The 23,638-nt window shown below is 39.6% G+C and overlaps 1 protein-coding gene across 4 annotated transcripts; it reads left to right on the top strand.

Moving 5' to 3' along the window:
* The first annotated feature begins 210 nt into the window (after positions 1-210).
* LOC113510644 (poly(A) RNA polymerase gld-2 homolog B-like) lies at positions 211-21,650 on the top strand. 4 transcript variants are annotated; one of them, XM_052892069.1, is made up of 10 exons: positions 211-572; positions 655-963; positions 7,089-7,274; positions 9,786-9,904; positions 11,267-11,459; positions 13,293-13,421; positions 14,047-14,203; positions 15,254-15,368; positions 16,231-16,316; positions 17,247-21,650. In XM_052892069.1, the coding sequence occupies exons 2-10, from the start codon at positions 669-671 to the stop codon at positions 17,425-17,427; spliced, it is 1,461 nt and encodes a 486-aa protein (XP_052748029.1). In that variant the 5' UTR covers positions 211-572; positions 655-668; the 3' UTR covers positions 17,428-21,650. The 4 variants fall into 4 exon arrangements, with proteins under 4 accessions (XP_052748029.1, XP_052748030.1, XP_026749914.2 ...); XM_052892070.1 differs by having other exon boundaries at positions 212-572; positions 14,075-14,203; XM_026894113.3 differs by having other exon boundaries at positions 212-572; positions 13,290-13,421.
* The last annotated feature ends 1,988 nt before the right edge of the window (positions 21,651-23,638 follow it).

Here is a 23,638-nt window from a genome sequence, read left to right as displayed (position 1 = left end):
AATACTGAGTATTATATTTAATGAGACTCTAGAGATCCCATAAGACACACATAAAGTTTTTAACTCATTATTTACTGCACGCAACAGAAATTGGAATATTTATAATAATCAAATTTAATAATGGCCTTAATGCTGGTTTGGCATAATACTGGTTTGCTATGGAACTTCAACATTTGAACGAAAAAAAAAATAAAATCACGTGTACATTTCGTTATGCTCCGTCAGATGTCGCTAAAGGGTTCTTTTATGTCATGGCGGATTTTTTCATTACATTTTACTCATTTGCGGTAATTCGTGGGTAGATTTATTATTACCGGCATAGAATTAATTTTAGCTCGTTCTGTTGTCGTGGTGAACACCAGTGATAGGCCATATTGTAAGCAGTGATTAATTCGCTATAAATTTTCGCAGAGACGTCGAACTTCAAATCGTCTCGAATTTCGGTGGTCCAAGAAAAATAGATTATTCAATTTATCGTTGCACCATAATTTAATTAATATATTACGCCTACAATGACGCAGTAGCGGGTCAGAAGCGTCAGTCCGCCATCAGATTTAACATTTTTAAAACAGGTCAGTGCAATGAAAATTTTATATTGGTACGGATACTATTGGTATACCGGCAATTTTTGATAAAGGTGTTTCTTGTTAACAGAAAATTAGAATACTATGAACGAGGGAGCGCCAGTAATGTACCACGCAAATGGGGAGTTTAGCCCGGGACCTATGTACATGATGCCTGGTGGCGACAGACAGAGGCAATATCAAATGGATACGCTGTCGGGCGGCGAGAGATCACGCGGTGGCGGCTCGCCCGGCCGCCTACAGGGCGCAACAAGGCGGTGGCAGCAGCGCCGCGACAGGCAACACACATACAGGACAGACAACAGGGCATTTGGCTATGATTCAGATGACTCCAGTTTATCTAGCAATGCTTCTGGATCTAACAAGTCTGCAGACAAGGGTGAGTGTGCCAGTATTTATTAACTGTGCCTGTTTTAGAACATTTTTAATGTATTTTAGTTTGTGCTAAATATATAAGTTGTGGGTAGATTCACATGTTGGTTTTCAAATAAGAAATAACTTTTAAAATGTATATTGAAGTAAGTAATAAGGCATTCTCTTCTCTACCCACATAATGTTCAATCTAATACATAATTGTTTTAGTAATGTAATACCAGAGGGAAACTTTGTACAAAAGTAGATTGCTTGGGTACCTCTGTCCCATTCGCGTTTCAACCGTGAAGCAGTTGTGTTTGCATGGCTGTGTTTCGGTTTGAAGGGTAGAATATGGCGTGAATTTACTAAGTACAGAGGAATAACAATTGAATCCTCAGGAATGGCAATGCATGGGGATATCATGGGCGAAACAGTATACTCTGTTATGTCCATGGTACTGCTCATGTCTATAGTTGACGGTTACCACTTTCCATCAGATGGGCCGTCAGCTTGTTTGCCATTCTAAGTTGTATAAAAAAAATCCAACATAAACAGGTAGTGCTTATCTAATTTATAAAGTGATATACTTAGATTTTCATCTTCAGTTAAAATTGTAATATCATTATTATATTTATGCAACTGTGAGTGAGGAAATAAACAAGTCATGTGTGACATACAAGCAAAGACTTCAATATCATATCAACAACATAGCCCTGAAACTTCTAGAAACAAGTAGTAATGCATTCCCATCTGTGAAGAGCATACATAGCTAAATTATAAGTGGTCTGCTTATAGATGGAATGGAAGCGATGTCATATTAATGGATAAGGAAATCCCAAAAATTTTAGACCATACGTCTTAATCAGATGTAATTATAGCTAGTAAAAAGGCTGATATATATAAATGCAACAATTTAGTCTGTGGATTAGCTTAAATATAAAGCAGTGTCACAATTTCTGACTAACAGTGATAGTGGTTAAAAATAAAAAATGTGGACTGATATCCACAGTACAGATAACATTAAATTCTCAATAAATAATTATTTAAATAAGAAATGTAAACAGTCTTCACTGTAATGAATTATAATTAAGAAGTACCCTCAATTGTTCATCGAAATATTAATTTTAAATTAAATCCATCAGCCATTTAAGAGTTTCTTACTCTTCAACATTGCTTATTTACCAACAAGCTGAATGAAATAGGCTGGTCCTTTTATGCTGTTATAGGAGTACTATATTTGAGGCCAAAATCTTTTTTTATAATCATGAAATTTTAATTATGCGGTGAAAAAATTACAGCACATACAATAGAGAACTACTGCACATTATGAATATATAAATATACATACATGAATACATTAAACAAATTATTATTTGTTTATTGTGTATTTTTATTACATATTTGTATATTTATGTATTCATAAATATACAAATATGTAATAAAAATACATACATACAAATATAAATATACATATATAAATATACTAGCTGTCATCTGCAATCAATTCCTCTACTCGCATTTTTTTTAAATTATGCTGTGCAAATATGATAAACAGAAAACATTGTAGATGTTACCTACCATGTAAAGAATTATTACTAACTCTCAACTATAAATATAGCAAAAATCATTCTTGTCTCTACATTTGTAGAAAACTAAAGTTTGCTTCATCATCATATCAGCCCTTTAACTGTCCACTGCTGAACTTAGGCCTCCTCCATAAAGAGGGGATTTGCCAGTAGTTACCATGCTTAGCAAGCGGGTTGGCAACTGCAACTTTTTTTTTAAAAGAAATTTTTGTTGAGGCTTTAGTACACCGGATTGAGTATGCCAGCCTCATAGGTATTATCTAAAAGTCAGTCTGTCAGTCCGTCTGGGACACCTTTACCCACAGATATAGCCATCTTGCTTTTGAACTGCAATTAGGATTTGGTAATGTTTTAAGAGGGAGGTACCAACAAGTTTTTATACCACTGAGGGTATTTTTAATGGAATGATGACCCCGCCTGCGCTATCAGTATACACTGGCGGGGCACCAATAAAGGATGACTGGTAAAGATGAAAAGGCAGGTCAGTGAACGAAAAATTAGTCACAATGGTTTCCAGGAGAAACCGCGTGGAGGTCAACCTGGTATATTGATAGCAATGGGGACTAACTTCCCCATTACTAACTATCCCTTCCCCTCATACCACTGAGGTGGCAAACATGCATACGGTCCACTTGAAGGTAAGCGGTTGGATTAAGTTCCCTTAGTTGTGTCTTATGACACCCACGGGTCAGGAAAGGGTGGCTCATTCTATGCCGGGACCACACGGCAAAAGCTTGCTTATAATATTACTATTTTAAACAAACTTCTGTTTGGCTGTAAACCTCGAAAAGCTAAGACTTTTCTTAGGTCTTTCGAAAACTGAAATAAAAAAAAAATCATATATTCGGAAACAGAGTGTTGTTGTTTTCCTCAAATAATAATCTTATAGTTTGTAGACCTTTAACATTTGTAAATAAAAGTAAAATATTCATTCATTCTTATCACGTTATTCCTCCGACTACCTACTGTAGTTTTTTTTTAATAGATTTTTTTTTATACAACTATGATAATGAAATGGTAACCCCACCCACGCTATCGGTATACACTGGCCGGACACCAGTGATAGATGATAGGTGAGGATGGAAAGACAGGTCAGTTGGGCCATCGTGATCAATACACCTGGAATCCAACACTATGGTTTCCAGGGGGACCACGTGGAGGTCGACCTGATAGGGTATTGCTAGCAATGGGGATTATCGTCTTCTTCATCGTCACCAATCATCGCTCACTGGGGCACCAGTGAGCGATGATAGGTGACGATGAAGTCGGATCAGTTGACCCATCCTGACGAATTTAATAATAATTAATCACGAGGGTTTCCAGGGGGAACCGCGTGGAGGTCGACCTGACGTGGAATATAACTAGCAATTGGGATTAACGTCCCCATAACTAACAATCCTCCGCCCTACCTACTGTAAATGGAAACTTCAAAATTTTATGATAAAATAACTCACGGCGAGATATGGTTGTTACGTGGCCAAGTATACAGCTTCGGTCGCCTGTCACTATGACGCAATACACTTTATCTGTACTGAGTAAGTTAAGATAATAGTCTAAGAGTTGACTATTCGAATGCTTAATAGGTTTATATTTATAGTGTCTCAAGATCTTACTGTTGTCAATGCAATAGATTATTATTAGCACTGCAAAGTACAAGGTAACCGCTGCAAGTCTCCGAGGCAAATCGGACAGGGATCGTTAACAATGGGATCTAACAACCCCATTTGACCTCCACGCGATTCCCCCTGGAAACCGTCGTGGTGAATTCTCGTGGAATTATTTACGATCGGCTTACTAACCTGTCTTTTTATTCTCACCTTCTGGTGACAGATGGTTTCCAGGGGGAACCGCGTGGAGGTCGACCTGAGAGGGAGGTATATTGCTAGAAACGGGGATATTAAATTCCCCCCCCCCTCCCCCAAGGCGGATTAACTTAAATTATTTATTTATTTAACAGAAAGAGATAATAAGTGAAATCGAAGGTAGATCAATTTGTCTGTCGTGCTGAATTCACTAGAAATTAAACACGATGTGTTTCCAGAAGGATCGGATGGAAGGCAACCTGATGATCCATTAGCCAGTGTAGACAACTACCTAGAGGCTCTCCATCAGATAGAGACCACGAACAGCGACAAAAAAGTTTTTTGAAAAGTTTAAGTGAAGATAAAATTAAAGATTTATATATATACCCTCATTAAAAATATTAACGTAACGCGTAACGCAATTCAGATTATGCGGAATTTTACCATACCAATTTTTTTTTTTCGTAAACAAGACGTTTATTGCGTAGAAGCCCTAACATGGTTAATCAACTACGTAGTTTATTGCTAGCAATAGGAGCGGTAATCTTTACTACTAACAGTTGCATCTCGCTCCAAAATATCTTTCATGTCTTTTTTTTATAAAATAACCCATCCATGCACATGTCGTCACGTTCCGTTTGGTCCCGGCATAGAATAGGCCACCCATTCCTTTCCCGTGAGTGTCGTAAGAGGCGACTAAGGAGGGCGAGGAACGGGCAGCAGCGTCCCTCTTAAAACATCTCTAAAAGCGGTAACTAACATCTCTAACAATACAAACAATGGTAAACATCTCTAACTGCAGTTGCCAACCCGTCTGCCAAACGTGGCGACTACTGAAAAACTCCCCTTGTAGATATAGATATAAGCCGTCCACGACTTTATTTATAACATTTATAATTGGCAGTAGGAGTTCTGTTACCAAGTCCCTTGTTTGTTGTTCATATTTGCAAACTATACATACTACAAGTAGGGCTGCCATCCGTCCGGAACTCCCCGGATTTGTCCTAGTTTGAAGGATGTCCGGGGGCCGTCCGGCAGGGGTCTTTGAAAAGTGTCCGGGGTGTAACTCGGACACTTTTGTTGTCAAGGGAAATCAATTTTTTTTATAGGTAGGCGATCAATTGAAATAAATCTTAGCTACCAATTCATCCACAATAACCCTGTTTTTTATATAAGAATGTTTTTATTTTTGTTACAAAAAATATTTTTTTATAAATGTCCGGGGAAAAAACCATATTTCGCCCAAATGTCCGGGTGTTTTGCCGTGTTTATCCGGTGTCGACAATTTAAGTGATGGCAGCCCTAACTACAAGGCATGCATAACCTATCCAACGCACGAGACCACTTTGAGGCGATAATTTTTTTTCACGTCACCGTGTTCTCTACTCAGAAAGTGCGAATTGTGTCACTAATACAAATGTTTTCATGTACCTAAATATCGCGCGTGACTTGGTCCGTGACGAATTTGAATGCAAAATTTAATGATTGATGTTCTTTATTTAAAATGTGAAGATCGCTTTGACATAAGGAAATGCAATTTTATTACGTCGATATAAATATTCAATTTAAAATGACGCGGATATTAAACGACTTGAAACAAAGGAAGTTCCTAATTCGAATGTATTTTTTTTTATATTTGTTGCCTCAGAACTCATCAGCCGTAATTTATAAATCGATTTGGTTTTTTTTTGTATCTAAATGGTTCTTTAATGAATGATAATGGAATGGTAACCCCGCCTGCGCTATCGGTATACACTGGCGGGACAGCAGTGAGAGATGATAGGTGAGAATGAAAAAGCAGGTCAATTAGCCCATTCATTTGGAATTCAGCACGATGGTTTCCAGGAGGGACCACATGGAGGTCGACCTTTTTGGACATATTGCTAACAATGAAACTAGTAGTCCGCATTATTAACAACCCCCCCCCCCCCCCCCCATCTAAATGGTTATAGATAGATACTATTTATTGTTTCCTCCATAAGATTACAATAGTAAACTTATTATAGATACAAACAAGTACAAGCAATAATCATAGTGAGCAAACAATGGGCGACCTTATCGTTAAAAGTGTTATACTTACAGATTAGTTGTATAGATATTTTATCACAATCGTTTCAGTATTTTTGTTTTTATATCAAAATGTCTCGTTTTGAAATAATTAAACTTTTTTTTTTGTGCGACACAATTGTTATGCATGTTATTTATTTATAAGAAACAAACAGCGTTGTCAATACGATTTTGAATAATTTTGATAAATTTAGACCTTTAGTCCTACGAATATGAATATGACCCGTCCGTTCTGTCGTAAGAGACGAAGGGAGAGTGAGGGATTGGCAACAGCGTCCCTCTCCTAAAACAACTCTAAATCCTGACTGCGGTTGCCAATCCGCCTACCAAGCGTGGCAACTACTGGTAAAGCCCTCCAAGGGGGAGGACAGCAGTGGACAGTTAAAGGCTGATAGGATTCGTCCATTTATCCAAAATTATATTTAAAAATATTTCCGTTCATCTCTAATTGTCTCGTCCCTTTACACACAATTGAGTTTTTTTTATACAACTTAGAATGGCAAACAAGCTGACGGCCCACCTGATGGAAAGTGGTAACCGTCGCCTATAGACATGAGCAGTACCATGTACATAACAGAGTATACTGTGTCGCCAATTTTACTCTTCATGCTTTGCCATTCCTGTGGACTGAGACGGTATGCCTCTCTGTACTCTGTAATTTCACTGCTATATCCTACTGTTCTTGTGGTGAATAGGTGAAGGCACATCACGTGAACGTAACAACGCGGGCACCGGGCCAGCGCAGCAGGGCAACTACTCGCGCGAGTGGCGGCCGCGGCGGCGCGAGCAGCACACGCGGCAGCGGCGGGTCCTGCCCGACCGGTACCCCAACTCGTCCTACTCCTTCCAGGTGAAATTCACACCGGACGATCTGCTCAACGGTGAGTAGCATACGCTTGGATTGATTTAGTAGGTAAGGAATGTAATGACCTCTTTTTCAAATGGATGATAATGGAATGGTAACCCCGCCTGCGCTAACGGTATCAATGAGGGATGATACGCGAGGATGAAAAGACAGGTCAGTTAGCACATCATGATGAATACACGAGAATTTCAGCACGATGGTGTTCAAGGGGGATTATCTAGGGGTCGACCTGATTGCGTATATTGCTAGCAATGGGACTGCTAATTCACATAAATAACAATCCCTTGGACGCTTACAACACTAAGGGTGTAGATAAAACCTCGGCAATGAACTTTTTCCACAGCCTGAGCTTTCGTGTGAGATAACCTCTCTGATACCATACTTTACACGACCAATTTAGATTCTATCATGCAAGGATGAATTCCCTGTCGATGGCAAGCAATGAGCTGACAAGTGTCTGTAGGCATCATTTCGAACAATTTCTCGGAACTCAATCCGTTATACAAGCGGTAGAGCACACAAAGGGAGGCAAAGTCTCGTCTTAGACTTAAGGGCTCGGTACCGCATGCAACTTAGAATAGCAAACAAGCTGACGGCCCATGGAATAATGGAAAGTGGTAATCGTCGCCTATAGACTTGAGCAGTACTGTGAACATAACAGAGTATACTGTTTCGCTCATGATACCCCCCATGCGTTTCCATTCCTGAGGACTCAGGTGTTATTCCTCTAAATTCACTACCCATATCCCACCCTTCAAACCGAAACACAGCCATGCAAACACAACTGCTTCATAGTAAAACACGAGTGGGACAGAGGTGCCTAAACAAACGACTTTTGTACAAAGTCTCCCTCTAGACTCTGGTATATATATGGCATGTATAGAGCTTAAAAAGATTATAAAAAAGTAGAAAAGAAATGTTGCTATAATACAGTAATATTCCACTGGATTGGCCCTGTTTACTTCTGTATGCTAATTTAATACGTGCGTAATAAACGAATACACAATATTGCTTAAATACATAATTGTATATATATAAAAAAAAATGTCATTCTACAGAATGAATTGCTCACACGTTTGAATAATTAGACATGTGTAGACAAAACACCTGAAGCATTGTTCTTTCAATTAAAATTATTAGCGTTCATTAAATACATCCTTGTTATAATTTTGCATGAGCACTGTCCTTGTGCTGTTAGAACAGAAATACAGTCCTTACCTTACCTTCTACCAGAGGGAGACTTTGTACAAAAGTCGTTTGCTTGGCCACCTCTGTCCCATTCTTGTTTCAACCGTAAAGCAGTTGTGATTGCATGGCTGTGTTTCGGTTTGAAGGGTGGGATATGCCGTGAATTTACTGGGTACAGAGGAATAACACCTGAGTCCTCAGGAATAGCAACGCATGGGGGGTATCATGGGCGGAACAGTATACTCTGTTATGTCCATGGTACTGCTCATGTGTATAGGCTATGGTTACCACTTTCCATCAGGTGGGCCGTCAGCTTGTTTGCCATTCTAAGTTGTACAAAAAAAAAAGCATGAACACTGTCCTTGTGCTGTTAGAATAGAAATACAGTCCTTACCTTACCTTCTACCAGAGGGAGACTGTACCAAAATAGTTTGCTTGGGCACCTCTGTCCACTGTAGATATATTTTATACACGATATATAACTACCCACGAAACGTTGCTGTCTCGCTTTTTTTTTTTTAATTTATATTTTTTTTTTAACACGTCAATCCTGTAATATCTAAACAGATTATCTAATACCACAACTAAAACTAAATAATTTACTTTAGCACAAGGCAATTTTGACAATAGGAGCATTTTTTTTATGCATGCATTATACTCTGAACAATACCCACATCAAATTTATGAATGTTAAATGATTTTAAAAATTATTCCCTTTTACTTCGATTCTTATCACATTCCATCAATAGGTGTCGCTCTTCATGCTCACATACTTTTTTTTTAATGGATGATAGTAGAATGGTAACCCCGCCTGCGTTATCGGTATACAAAGGCGGGGCACCAGTGATAGATGATAGGTAAGGATGAAAGGACGGGTCAGTTAGCCCTGGAACTGGAACACACCTAGAATTCAACACGATCAAGTTGCAAAAAAAAAAAAAAAAAAAAAAAAAAAAAAAAAAAAAAAACGATGGTTTCCCAGGGGGACCACGTGGAGGTCGACCTGACAGAGTATATTGCTAGCAATGGGACTGGAAAGGGATTGTTAGTAATGGAGACAGAATCCCATTGCTAGCAATATATCCAACCAGGTCGACCTCCTCGCGGTTCCCTGGAAACTATCATGGTTAATTCCTGATGAATTCATCATGATGGGCTAACTGGCCTGTTTTCATTCTCATCTATCACTCTCCACTGGTGCTCCGCCAGCGTATCCCGTTAGTACAGGCGAGGTTACCATACCATTTTCACCCATCAAAAAAAAAAAACAATCCCTTTCCCCCAATGCACACATACTTAACCTAGTACAGATTTTTAAATATGGTTTTGATTGTTTCAGGTTCAAAATGGGATACGCTATCACAAGAGATTTGGGATAAGTTCGTCAAGTCACAGCAGACAGAGGAGACGTTCAGGAGGAAGATGAATCTTTGGAAATATCTCTATGTCAATATTAGGGTAAATATTTTTTTTTTTATACAACTTAGAATGGCAAACAAGCTGACGGTCCACCTGATGGAAAGTGGTAATCGTCGCCTATAGACATGAACAGTACCATGGACATAACACTATACTATTTCGCCCATGACGCCCCATGCGTTGCCATTCCTGATCCTAAAATATAACGCAATGATCATACTAATACCTGTTTTTTTTTTTAATGGATGACAATGGAATGGTAGCCTCGCCTACGCTGTCGGTATACACCGGCGGGGCACCAGTGAGGGATGACAGGTGAGGATGAAAAGGCAGGTCAGTTAGCCCATCGTGACGAATTCAACATGAATTGTTCACGATGGTTTCCAGGGGAACCACGTGGAGATCGACCTATTAGAGTATATTGCTAGCAATGGGGCTGTTAAACTCCATTGCTAACAATCCCTTTCCCCTTGGTAAATACCTGTCGTGTAGATTTGTACCAAAGATTATTTCGTGTAGGGTGTCTGATTCAGTCTACTGCAGCTTATAATGTAAGGGTAAGATGAAAAAGTTGCTGAAGAACGGTGTGATAGATAGATAGGTATTCTTTATTGTTTCCTCCATAAGGTTACAATAGTAAACTTATTATAAATATAAACAATTACAAGAAAATACTACACTAAGAAAACAATGGGCAGTGGCCTGGAAGAGCCAGGCAACCTTTGGATTGAGAAGAGTAATTATAAACAGTTTGATCGGAGTCGCTAAACTCTTCTTTTTGTATTAGTATGACCCTAGTCTCGTGGGGGAAAAGGGATTGTTAGTAATGGAGACAGAATCCCATAGCTTGCTATATACCCAACCAGGTCGCCAACCTCGCGGTTCTCCCTGGAAACTATCATGGTTAATTCCTGATGAATTCATCATGATGGGCTAACTGGCCTGTTTTCATTCTCATCTATCACCGTTCACTGGTGCTCCGCCAGCGTATCCCGTTAGCGCAGGCGGGGTTACCGTTACCATACCATTTTCACCCATAAAAAAAAGTACATATAGAAAACATAGCTACTGTATAGTGTAATATATTCAAATGTCACTAATGAATAAATAAATATATTTATTTTATTTATTTATTCATTAGTACAAATATGTGTACATGGCGGACTTAATGCTAAAAGCATTCTCTCCCAGTCAACCATAGGTAAGTGTCAGAATACTCGAATGCGGTACTAGTAATTATTGATATACATACATACTAAAATTACATTAATATACTATTTGTAAATGTTTTTTTTTTTTTTATTCGATATGAAGCGGTTCTCGTTTAGTTCATAAATAACGATAAGAAGGACCAATGACCATGAACTATCAGGTATGAATCGTGGAATGTATGTGTTACAGAATATATTCCCCCGGTACGGGCTGTACGTGGTGGGCTCGACGATGTCCGGGTTCGCGCTGGACTCGTCGGACATGGACCTGTGCCTGTACGTGCGCCCGCTCGACCACCTCGAGCCGCGCGCCCACGCCCTGCTGCATCTCAACTACATACTCACCTACATCAAGAGTTTCGACCCTGCTGACTTCGGACTAGGTGCGGCGCTCGCTTGCACATATATTCTACCTCAAACCTCTCCTAGACCTATTTTACTTTTTAAATACATTTGTCTCTTTCTTTTATGAGACATTCCGTATTTGAAAGAAAGTGATAATACTGCCTAATTAGTTCTGTAGAATGTTTTTACTTTATACTCGTGTATGTGTATGTATTTGTGTGTGTGTGTGTGTGTGTGTATATATATATATATATATATATATATATATATATATATATATATATATATATATATATATATATATATATATATATATATATTCAGACAAATAACACAGTGACCCCGTGAGAATGACCCCGTGGCCATGTTCAAAGTTTTGTTCTATCCCATGCAAACATTAACCAATACAATTCTATCTATAATTTAATTTCTCACTTATCTAGGGGGCCTGATGAAAGTCTTATAACATAAATAGTTATGTGCCCAGTTCAAGCCAGTGATTTTTTTTAATGGATGATAATGGAATGGGAACCCCACCCGCGCTATCGATATACACCGGCGGGGCTCCAGTGAAGGATGATAGGTGAGGATGAAGCAGGTCAGTTAGCCCATCGTGATGAATTCAACAAGAATTGTTCACGATGGTTTCCAGGGGGAACCACGTGGAGGCCGACCTAATGAGGCATATTGCTAGCAATGGGGCTGTCAAACTCCATTGCTAACAATCCCTTTCCCCCCTCAAGCCAATGTTGTTACCTTTAAGTTAATTATTATCTATAAGATAAAGATCTATAATTGTAAAGTTATTATTTATTACGACGTCCACAGAATAGGAAAGAGTGGTTCATTCTATGCCGGGACCACACGGCGAATATAATATTTATTTACCAACAATTTCTACTACCCTCTTGACCGATTTATTATATAAAGTTCGATCATTGAAGAAAATTGTTAAATTTTAATAAACACAATTGACGTATTACGGATTGCGTACCCCACATGACACAGCTGTATACATAGTAGCTGTATAATATAAACAGTAGCCATGCAAACAACAAATACATTTTATATTGGACATACAGTTTTATTCTAAAAACGATTCGTACCAACACCACATTATTCGGAACACAATTTCTATGTAAAATGACACTTGTATTAACAATAACACGGTTTTGTTTAACAATTCTGAATTAAATTGATTGATGGCAGTTAAAATACATACGCCTGTTTGTAAGAATAACGTGTTTTTATGAAAAATATTATTTTAATTTTCTCCACCGTCAGCACTGTGATAAATACGTAAATATCATAATTTTTCCGCTTAATTATTTAACAGATGTGATATTATAAAATTAATTATTTAACTTACTCTAGATAGATAGATACTCTTTATTGTTTCCTCCAAAAGATTACAATAGTAAACTTATTATAAATACAAACAATTACAATTATTTCTTGTTAATTTGTATTATTAATCAGCTGTTAACCGTCCACTGCTGGACGTAGGCCTGCCCCATAAAGGTTTTTTTTTTCCAATGGTTGCCATGCTTAGCAGGCAGGTTAGCTTTGGTGATGTTTTAAGAGGGACACTTCTGCCCGTCCCTCGACTATTAAGTTCACTTAGTCGCCTCTTACGACACTCCCAGGATAAGAAGGGAGGATCCATTTTATGCAAGGACTACACGGCGCTTTTTTTTTATTTATTTATTGACCACATTACAAAATGTTTGGTACAAAAAGCGGACTTAATGCATACACGTAACTGTAGTTCACAAAATGGTCACAGCTCAGTTTATTGGTTTGCCTTCAATAGAGCAAAACACTGATATTCTTTTGTGGCCAACAATGAATGAATGTTTGTTTTGAAGAAGCGGAGCTGATCCAGGCGAAGGTGCCGATACTGAAGCTGCGCGACCCGCGCAACGGGCTTCAGGTCGACCTCAACTGCAACAACCTGGTCGGCATCAAGAACACCACGCTGCTCAACAACTTCTCCAAAAGTATGTGTAGCAATAATAATCGTGTCATGGGCGTAACAGTATACTCTGTTATGTCCATGGTACTGCTCGTGTCTATAGGCGACGGTTGCCACTTTCCATCAGGTGGGCCGTCAGCTTGATTGTCATTCTAAGTTGTATAAAAAAAACATAGTATTTAGTATTAATATAAACCTATGTGGTTTCTGAATGCTTATGTAACATAATTTTTGTAACTTAACATAGTTTTTATTGAGAGTTATTCAAGACGAAGGATTATGTATATAATACATACATAATCGGGGAGTACGAGGAGGTCGACCTGTTAAGGTATATTGTCAGCAATGGGATGGATAATCCGCATTGCTAACAATCCGTTCCCCCCCAGCCCCGATGCCGGGTGGTGTTTTTTTTTAATGAGTGAAACTGGAATTGTAACCCCGCCCGCGCTATCGGTATACACCGACGAAGCACCTGTGGAAGGTGTTAGATGAGAATGAATGCAGGTCAGGTGGCCAGCCATGATGACTTCGACAAGAATTATCTATAAGGGTCTTTAGGGGGAACCGCGTGAAGGTCGACCTGTTAGGGTATTGTTAGCATTTACGCACCCGTCGCCCCCGGGCCGATGCCGGGTGGTGTGGTGCAGCCGCTTGCAACAGTGTGGACGCCGGCAGTGGACTGGCGCGTGCGGCCGCTGGTGGCGCTGGCCAAGCTGTGGGCGCGCGCGCACGACATCAACGACGCGCGCCGCCGCACGCTGTCCTCCTACTCGCTCACGCTCATGGTCATACACTTCCTGCAGTGTGAGTACGGCTGCGACCACATTACACACATACAGTACATACATACATACATACATACATATCTGTCACGCCTGTCTCCCGTTACGGTAGGCAGGAACAATGGAACGACAAATGCTTCGATTCAAACAGACCTCTTTCGCTTCCTCCACACTCATCAATCTTTTCATACACGCTCGCCGGTTACGGGTACTTTTAATTTGGCCCTTCTTCAGCACGTCGCCTATTTGGTCGTCTAGTGCGGCCCCTACCGACATCTCCATTCATTCTTGCTCGATAAATCTCTTTCGTAATTCTTCTTTCATCCATCCTCTCCAAATGACGAAACCAACGCAACATTAATACGTAACACAAACACAGTAATAGTAGTAAACTAACGTACCACTCTGTACCAAGTCTCCCTCTAGTAGTTTGTTTGTTGTTTTTTTATATGAATGTTATTTTTTTTAAATGGATGATAATGCAATGGTAACTCCACCTGCGCTAACGGTACACCAATGAGGGTTTTTTTTTAAAGGTGATAATGGTATGGTAACCCTGTCTACGCTACCGGTATACACTGGCGGGGCACCAGTGATAGATGACTGATGAGGATGAAAACAGGTCAGTTAACCCATCCCGATCTGGTTTCCAGGGGAACCGCGTGGATGTCGACCTGATAGGGTATATTGCTAGTAATGGTAGCCCCGTTAACCCTATTACTAACAAGTTTTTCGAAGTAAAAGGTCATTTCATATTTAAATTACAAAACAGATATGAGTTTACATAGTAATTTATCTGGCCGCAAAACACGACAGATATGGATTTTCACACAACTTTTGCCGGCCGCTGCCCGCGTGCATCTGGCCAGTACGGCAATATTTGATTTATCTCGAAGAAGATTGTCAAAATAATGCACACATTTGCAAGCGTGTTTGAGAAAGAAAATTTTACTTCAATTAGTTGAGCAGTTTGGTGGTTAGCGTGAACGGACATGGAGGTCATGATGCGAGGTTTTCATGTATGTACCGAGTAGTGATGTGACGGTTGGTTGGTTGGTTGTGGCGCCGGCAGGCGGCACGAGTCCGCCGGTGCTGCCGCCGCCGCAGCTGGCCCGCGCGCGGCCGCACAACCGCTGCACGCTCGCCGAGCTCTTCCTCAACATGCTGCGCTACTACGCAGACTTCCCGTCAGTACACACTAGTATAAACTAATATATCCCTTCTTTGCATAGTGCTGGACATTTGCATCGTAACATTGAATGGCCAAAAATTGTATGAAACAACAAGTTCACTTTAAATTGATCGTGTCTGGATACCTTTTTAATGTTCATTGTAGAAAAAAAATATATAGCTGTTAAATTTGGTTTTTTAAATATTTTTTCTTTAATTGTGTACCTATATAAAAAGTTATACAAAGAAGGGATTATAGGAAACTGTAAATTTGCTCAATATTAAAAGATTTTTTTTTGTGGTAACACATGTTATTTTATGATTTAAAAACTATTGAAATTATTTTGATAAAATGTCTACGGGAAGAATTTGTAAGTATATCCTTTTAGATAAAAATACCATGCAAACACAACTGCTTCACGGTTGAAACACGAATGGGACAGAGGTACCCAAGTATTTTTATTATGTATTTATTAAACTGTATTGAAATGCAATCGTTTTAATGGAGATTTAAAAGAGTAGTGAGTATGTTGCGAGGTGTTGTAAGACTATCGTGTTTCATAGATCCCATTCGTGTGTCAACCGTGAAGCAGCTGTGTTTGCATGGCTGTGTTTCGGTTTGAAGGGTGGGATATGCCGTGAATTTACTGGGTACAGAGGAATAACACCTGAGTCCTCAGGAATGGTAACGCATGGGGGGTATCATGGGCGAATCAGTATACTCTGTTATTGTCCATGGTACTGCTCATGTCTATAGGCGACGGTTACCACTTTCCATCAGGTGGACCGTCAGCTTGTTTGCCATTACTAAGTTGTATAAAAAAAAAGACTAGATGGTTTAGTGAGTGTGCAGTGCAGTAGCGTGTGGTTGCGGCGCAGGTACGCGACGATGGCGGTGTCGGTGCGCGCGGGCAGCCGCGTGCCGCTGCCGCGCCCGCGGCCCTGGAAGCTGCTCTGCGTCGAAGGTGATGAACTGATGAGTATACTATAACCTGCCCACGAGTATGAACAATAATTGTACCAAGTTTCGTTAAAATCCGCCGAGTAGTTTTTGTTTCTATAACGAACATACAGACAGACAGACAAAAATTTTACCGATTGCATCTTTGGCATCAGTATCGATCACTAATCACCCGCTGATAGTTATTTTGGAAATATATTTCATGTACAGAATTGACCTCTACAGATTTATTATAAGTATAGATTGGAATCGTTTACAAAAGTGTAGGTTAGTGTTTACATTCCCGGTTTATGAGGAAACGCTTCGCTATACACTAAGCGTGGCTCTCAAAGTGAGAACATTACTGCTTTTACCGGAAATAGGTTGAGCTTTGAGATATTTAGGAGGGACGCTGCTGCCCATTTCTCACCTTCATTTAATCATCTCCTACGACATCCAGGGGAAAAGAAGAGGTAACCTATTCTACACGGGAATGACACAGCCATAATAGGGGGAAAGGGATTAAAAATAACGCAGACTACATTTCCCATTGCTAGCAATATACCCTATCACGTCATCCTCCACGTACTTCCTCCTGGAAACCATTGTGTTTAATTCTAGTTGAATTTTTCAAGATGAAGAAACTGACCTGCTTTCATCCCCATTTATCATTTCTCACTGGAGGTACCAGTGTATACCAATAGCGCAGACGAGGTTACCTCCCCCTTGAAGGGATTTTGCCAGTAGTTGTCACACTTGGCAGGCGAATTGGCAACATCAATTAGGCTTTGGAGATGTTTTAAGAGGGATACTGCTGCCCACTCCTCACTCGAAAAGAAAAGGGTAACCTGTTCTATGCCAAAAATTTAAAAATTTATTTATTTCACTGAAATTTAGGCAGATTGTACCGTGAATGATCCTCATGTTATACTAACGTGTACGCATGCCGTTACAGAGCCGTTCGACCTGTCGAACACGGCGCGCTCGGTGTACGACCCGGAGACGTTCGAGAAGATCGTGGCGACGTTCCGCAGCAGCTACCAGCGGCTGGCGGCCGGCCTCCGCCTGGCCGACGCCTGGCCCGCGCCCGACCGATGACCGCTCGCGCCCGCCGCCACGGACAAACGCCACTATGACTATTATATGTTCACGTTCCATAGTGCCATGTCGTTGAGTAATATTATTTTAGATTATGTATTTATTGTTGCCCGTGACAGTTTTCAAATTGTTGTTCCGTTGTTCGCGGTGGCCGAGTGACGGTAGCGGCCGCCTCGGTAGCCGCGCGTCCACGTACACGGGTCCCGTCCGGACGGGCCGCGTTCCTTTCCTCCACTTCCGGTGTTGTAAATATTTTTTTCTCGTACCTGCTCGTGAACAGAGGTAGTAGCGGTCCTTTGCTGCTTAGGGATCGCGGCGAGCCCGTCCGGCCGAGTCTATAGGACTAATAGTGATTCTCCGTGTCGACTTGAACATGTTCGCGTAACTTCCGAGATAAATGTACGTTTGAAAACTGTACACGTTTCGAATTTAAACTTGCATGTAATGGAGCGCTGCCAAAAACATCACTCACACCTCTGTAATTGTGAAGACTGAATAGTGTCCGACCGCGACTCGTATTAGCAGGACGTAGTAGGGGACGAGCCGCCGCACACTGGGTCCGCATCAAAATTAGTCCAAAACGTATTCGAACACCGGTAGGATCGCCCACAGGTGGCGTTCACGTTGTGTTGCTAAATTTGTCACAGGTGCATGATCAGATTTTGAAAGAAATATCTTATTTATCTGCGCTCGTACCTGTTACTACTTTAGGTGTCAAACCCTAGTAGTTGTAATATAAATCGGTCTATAAACATTTTGCTACATTATTTTAATCGTATTTTGATGTGGACTGCACCGTCGGGCGGGGTCGTTTGCGCCCATTCGCTTATAAGTTTTTGTTAGTACGTGCGAAGGGACGCAAGCGCCGCCGGCGGGCCTCGCGTGTATGTGGATCGTCACTTGCATAGTTGATTGTGAATCCCTGCGTACCAGTGACTGAGGGTCGGGTCGAGCGCTGCCTCTGCCGCGTCCTATACGTTTTTATTGTTCATATTGTTTATTTATAAGTTATTTAATCTGTACACGGTAAGAATGGAAGTTAACAAAAAAAAAAGCATATTAATATTGGAATGTTTTAGGGTTCGTATGTTTTATGTAAATAGTATTTTTGTGGTGAGCAATGAGTAAATGATAAAAAAAAAAGAATGTTTACGAAGTTAGTGCGTCGTGTGTGGGGATGCAGCCAGGCGGCGGGCCTGCGGCGGCGTATCCGCTCGGATCGCCTGCAGCGGCGGCCTCCTGTCCCTCTACTACTAAACTAGCTTGTAGTGATGCTGTATTAAGGTGCTACTAGTGTAACTCGCTCCAGTAATACATTTGAATGGTGCTAAATTGTTTTGTTGCCTTATGAGACGGGCGCCTGCCCTAGCGCCCCCGTAGGTATATATGCCATGTAAATATACCTGACGGTTCAACCCGCGGAGTTCCTATATGGGTGATATAAATATTAATAAGCATATCTTTGCTATGGCAAAGAATGTATCATTTTTGTTCTCGCTTAATATGGGAATTCTGTGTCGCGTTCGGGAGTGTAGTCCAGATTTTATGCCTCCAATATGAGGTTACTATTGTAAAATGTTATTCACATATCTTTTATGTATTAACGCAAACTATGAAACTCACTCTCGTGTTTGTTGCTGGGTTCACGTAACGCGAGCGAATTACTGCCGGCCGCACACGTTACGAACTACTATTAGCTTAGTGTGAGCAGTACGATCGTAACGTGCGTGTCCGACATTAGTTGTGTAAAGTATTTCACAGGTGCCCTACTCGCTGTTCGTATAATGTGGACTCGAATTTAAATATTCTCATATTAAACTGTTCAAACTGTCGAACGTGTAAGCAGTGTAGATCTCCCATGAATTATTGATTGGTGTTCGACAGGTAACGTGGTATATTTGGGAATGTTTATTGCATTTAAATTTATATCTGTAAATGTACTAGTAATTTATTTTAGATTCTCTTAGTCGTATGTATCATAGTATCCTGGTGTTATGGCATCATACCGATATGTTTCAAGCGATGCCACAAATCGTTAAGTTTGCTATCAAAGGTTTAGACTCGAAATTGTTCCAATCGGATTGGACAGCTCGCCAGGCGAGCGATAGTGGGCCGCGACCGCACAGCCCGCAAGCACGATGACCACCGACGTACACACGCCTGGCTATCTTATACGCATAAGTTTTATAACGATTTTACATAAGAGGCACTTGGCCGCGCTGAAATAATAAAAGTACAATAAATAATTTTTAAAAACGAGCTATATATATATATATAAATATACATATATATGTAAGAAAACTGAATAATAGAGTAATAATGGAAAGTGTCTCAAAAACTGTTTATTTTGAAAAAATATATAAAAAAAAGATATAAATAAACAAGAAAAAAAATACAATTGAAAAAACTACAAAAAAATTAAAAAAAAAGTTTAAAAACAAACAAAAAAAAAATATACAAAATGAAAAATCTTAAAAAATTTTTACTTTGACTTGTACCTAGGACTATTGCATGTTTTTACTTAAATTATTTGGGCGTCCATCTGCCTCGAACATTCGCCGTCATAAGCAAACCTGTGTGATCGTTCGTGCAACGAATTGGTAAACTCGCAACATTGTTAACAGCGGCTGTGAGATTTTACGACGTGCATCAACAGCAGCACTTTTCGCTCTAAACCCCACCCTACCACCATTTTCGCTTATGATCTATGGGGTATTTTTATCGCCCGCGATCATTTTACAATCTAGCCCCATCATGAATTTGTAGCTTTTAAAATGACCGCGCGGCACTCTCTGCAACCAGTTCCTAACATAGCACCTTCCTATCCATGAAAACAGTTTGTTTTGTGATATCAACACCTTGAACAGCTGGCTTGCTTTTTCTATGTTAGACATGGTGCTAAATGTTTTCTACTGTCCAAATCTTCGGCAGTAGAATTTTTCAATTTTTAGAACAGACAGGCACGAACGCATTGATTGTACGCACATCGTAAATATTAGCTTCAGAGAATGCCACCATCCAGTTTCAGATTGCAAATTCTTGAACGTTCTACCGTTAAAAGTGTGGACTTTATCGCAACCCCAGTGCTTGACACCACTTCTTGCGCCTAGCATAAGTGGGCAGTGTTTACAGTCCCGCCTTACAATACTTACAGTAGAATCCGCGAGCTGATATGCGACCTGCCTGTGCCTGACTGAATCGCGCTATATAGCAATATTTGATTAAATAAATAAATATTTTTGGCAGCAAAATTAACGCAAGTGATCCACGTGGCCACAAACAATAATCGACAAAATCTCCCGTCCCACTAGACGAGTACATAATAATCGATAGATACGTTTACGATGCCGTATGTACGAGATACAATGAGACAGCAATGTCCGGCGCCATGTTCTTTTTCATGCGCTCGCTAACGAAAATGTATCTACACATTTGCCACTTATCTAAGGGGCGGTTCTCTATTTATGGTAACACAAATACATTGTAATTCCGAATATTATCTGTGGTGTTAAAAAGCCCTCCTTACACGAATCGTAATAGGTTTTACTTTGCATATTTCGCCTAGTTCAATATGCCTCTAGCGTTGAAGATATTAAGACTAGAGTTTACATAGTCGGGCCTAAGTATGCAAAGTAAACCTGATTTTAATGTATATCGGGTTTTATAACCTCACTGATCCTCGTTTCATATTTCTTTTTTTTTTTTTTTGTATCCTACATAGACTATGCACTCAGTTAACAACAATAGCGTAATCTGCCATTTTCATGCGATTTTTATTAAATACAAATTAGATTTAACACTGTTTGTGGCCCGTATTAATGCAGTTTGGGTACAATACTTTATCACTGCCAACTTTGAAACAATATAATTTTTTTTACAGTTCTCTATTGTGTTCGATAGAGAATATATTGCAAATTGTACTTAAATGTTTTTTTTTTTATATCGTCGTTAAATTGTGAGTTCAAGGAAATAAAATGCAAATATCGGGATAGATTTTTTTTTTGTTTTACGTTATAATGTGCGTGCGAGTAAAGACTCGCAGCAAAAGTGCTGTACGTTTGTTGTAAATATATTACCTGTAAAATAGTTCCAGCTACTTTAATGATTTTGAAATTGTTTTGGATACCTTTTTATACGTCTATACTTGTGTTGCATTTTATTTTATTGAACAAAAGCAGTTTTTATCATCATCACTGTACAAAAAATTATTATTGTGAAGAAAATATTCTGTAATAGTTGAAATATATATACAAACTGCCAACAATGTCTTATTTCGCCCGATTTAGTAGTGCGATTCGACAATTAAGCCGCAGTATTCTTTAAAAGGTAATTTTTAAAACGTTTCCAGATTTTACATATATCACTGCAATAAATTAAATATGTTACTCCTTCCGTTAGACCGCATTCAAAGTCGGGCGGCACGAATTATCGATAGTCAACGCCTTACTGTCCGACTTGACCCACTGAAACTGCGCAGAGATGTTGCATCTCTGTGCATCTTCTACCGAATTTATCATGGGAAGTGTTCTGAGGAATTGTTCGGATTGATACCTGCTACTGATTTTCACCACCGTACAACCCGCCACAAACTAAAGTTTCATCCCAATCATCTGGACCAGTGGCGGTCTTCCACCGTGCGTTTTTCAAGGCACTTTCTTTCACGCACAACCATTCTTTGGAATCAACTTCCAGCAGCAGTATTTCCAAACCGATACGACAACATAACCTTCAAGAAAAGAGTATATTCCTTTTTAAAAGGCCGGCAGCACACCTGCAATGTCGCTGGTGTTGTGGGTGATCATGGGCGGCGGTAGTCACTTACCATCAGGTGAGCCGCATGCTCGTATGCCCCCTGTATTGTAAAAAAAAAAAAAAAAATGTTACGAGGTAGGATTTAATATTCTCCGAAACATAGTTTAATTTACACAATTTCATTATTTAAAAAAATAATTAATTTGTTTTATAGTAACATAATTGGTTTTTATCAGTATTACATTTAAAAAAAAAACTTGTGTTATTTTTATACGTACTGTATGAACCTTAAATATTATACATATGATTCAATTGATCATTATAAACAAACAGCTAGGTTCTAATCCTTTTAACTGGGGGGAAAGGGATTGTTAGTAATGGAGTTTGACAGCCCCATTGCTAACAATATGCCTTATTAGGTCGACCTCCACGTGGTTCCCCCTGAAGACCATCGTGAACAATTCTTGTTGAATTCGTAACGATGGGCTAACTGACCTACTTCATCCTCACCTATCATCCTTCACTGGTGCCCCGCCGGTGTATACCGATAGCGCGGGTGGGGTTACCATTCCATTATCATCCATAAAAAATCCTTTTAACTTCTGAAACGATTTTGATGAAAAATGTTTATTGTTCCTTTAGTTAAAGAGCCATCATACATAGGCAACATTCAGTGGCGTAACAATAGGGTGGCAGGGCTGGCAAAATGCCACGGGCCCCCGACCCAAAAGGGCCCCGGCTCAACAGGCCGCGAGCTCAGATTGTTTTTACCTTGTACCTGAGTATTTTATTTTACTTGAATATAAATGATAGGGCCCAATCAAAAGAATTTGTCACAAGTGCCAAATGGTATAGTTACGCCACTGGCAAGATTAGCCTGACACAGGGAAAAGTAGCACAAAGAAAAATAGGGCCTATAAGCAGCAGTGAGTCGCAATAGGTTGCTAATGGTGATAAAGTTGAAAGGTACATAACTATGTTGATAATATATATATATATATATATATATATATATATATATATATATATATATATATATATATCAATCCAGTTTCAGTAGTTTCTGTGAAATTCTTTAAAAGACATATTGTTAGCATCTTTACATTTAGTATACCAATATTTTATTATATTTGTATCATAACTGTTGTCAAGTGCCACTGTTGCTGATTTGATTTAACTACAAAATGGTGATTTGTAGTGATACATTGTTTACTTTCTAACATAAAAACGCTCATCAATTTTCGTATAGGTACTTCTGAAGGCCCAACACTGACGTGAATATTGTATGTAGGTATAATTTCGACAATATCACGTATTTTATGTAGGTACTTGTATACTTAGCATCCGCCAACAAAACTGGCTCATAACTTATAATGGTTTTGTGCCCAAAATCTCTTAATTCTGTAGGTAGCGTAGTTTTAAGTTTACTCCATAGGAGCTCATAAGATAGCATATCAAAAGCTTTGCTTAGATCTAAAATACATGCGTAGACTGGAG

This window comes from Galleria mellonella, unplaced genomic scaffold (assembly GCF_026898425.1).
Source record: "Galleria mellonella isolate WM207_F2 unplaced genomic scaffold, CSIRO_AGI_GalMel_v1 utg149, whole genome shotgun sequence".
In the NCBI taxonomy this organism is placed as follows: Eukaryota; Metazoa; Arthropoda; class Insecta; order Lepidoptera; family Pyralidae; genus Galleria; species Galleria mellonella.
Note: the sequence above shows the minus strand (reverse complement) of the source record. Positions and strands in the feature narration are given on the sequence as shown.

Coding starts and splice junctions, on each gene's coding strand:
- LOC113510644 (XM_026894113.3), top strand. CDS start 669: ATGAACGAGGGAGCGCCAGTAATGTACCACGCAAATGGGGAGTTTAGC. Junction 15,369..16,230: donor CGCTACTACGCAGACTTCCC/GTCAGTACACAC, acceptor GTTGCGGCGCAG/GTACGCGACGATGGCGGTGT. Junction 16,317..17,246: donor GAAGCTGCTCTGCGTCGAAG/GTGATGAACTGA, acceptor ATGCCGTTACAG/AGCCGTTCGACCTGTCGAAC.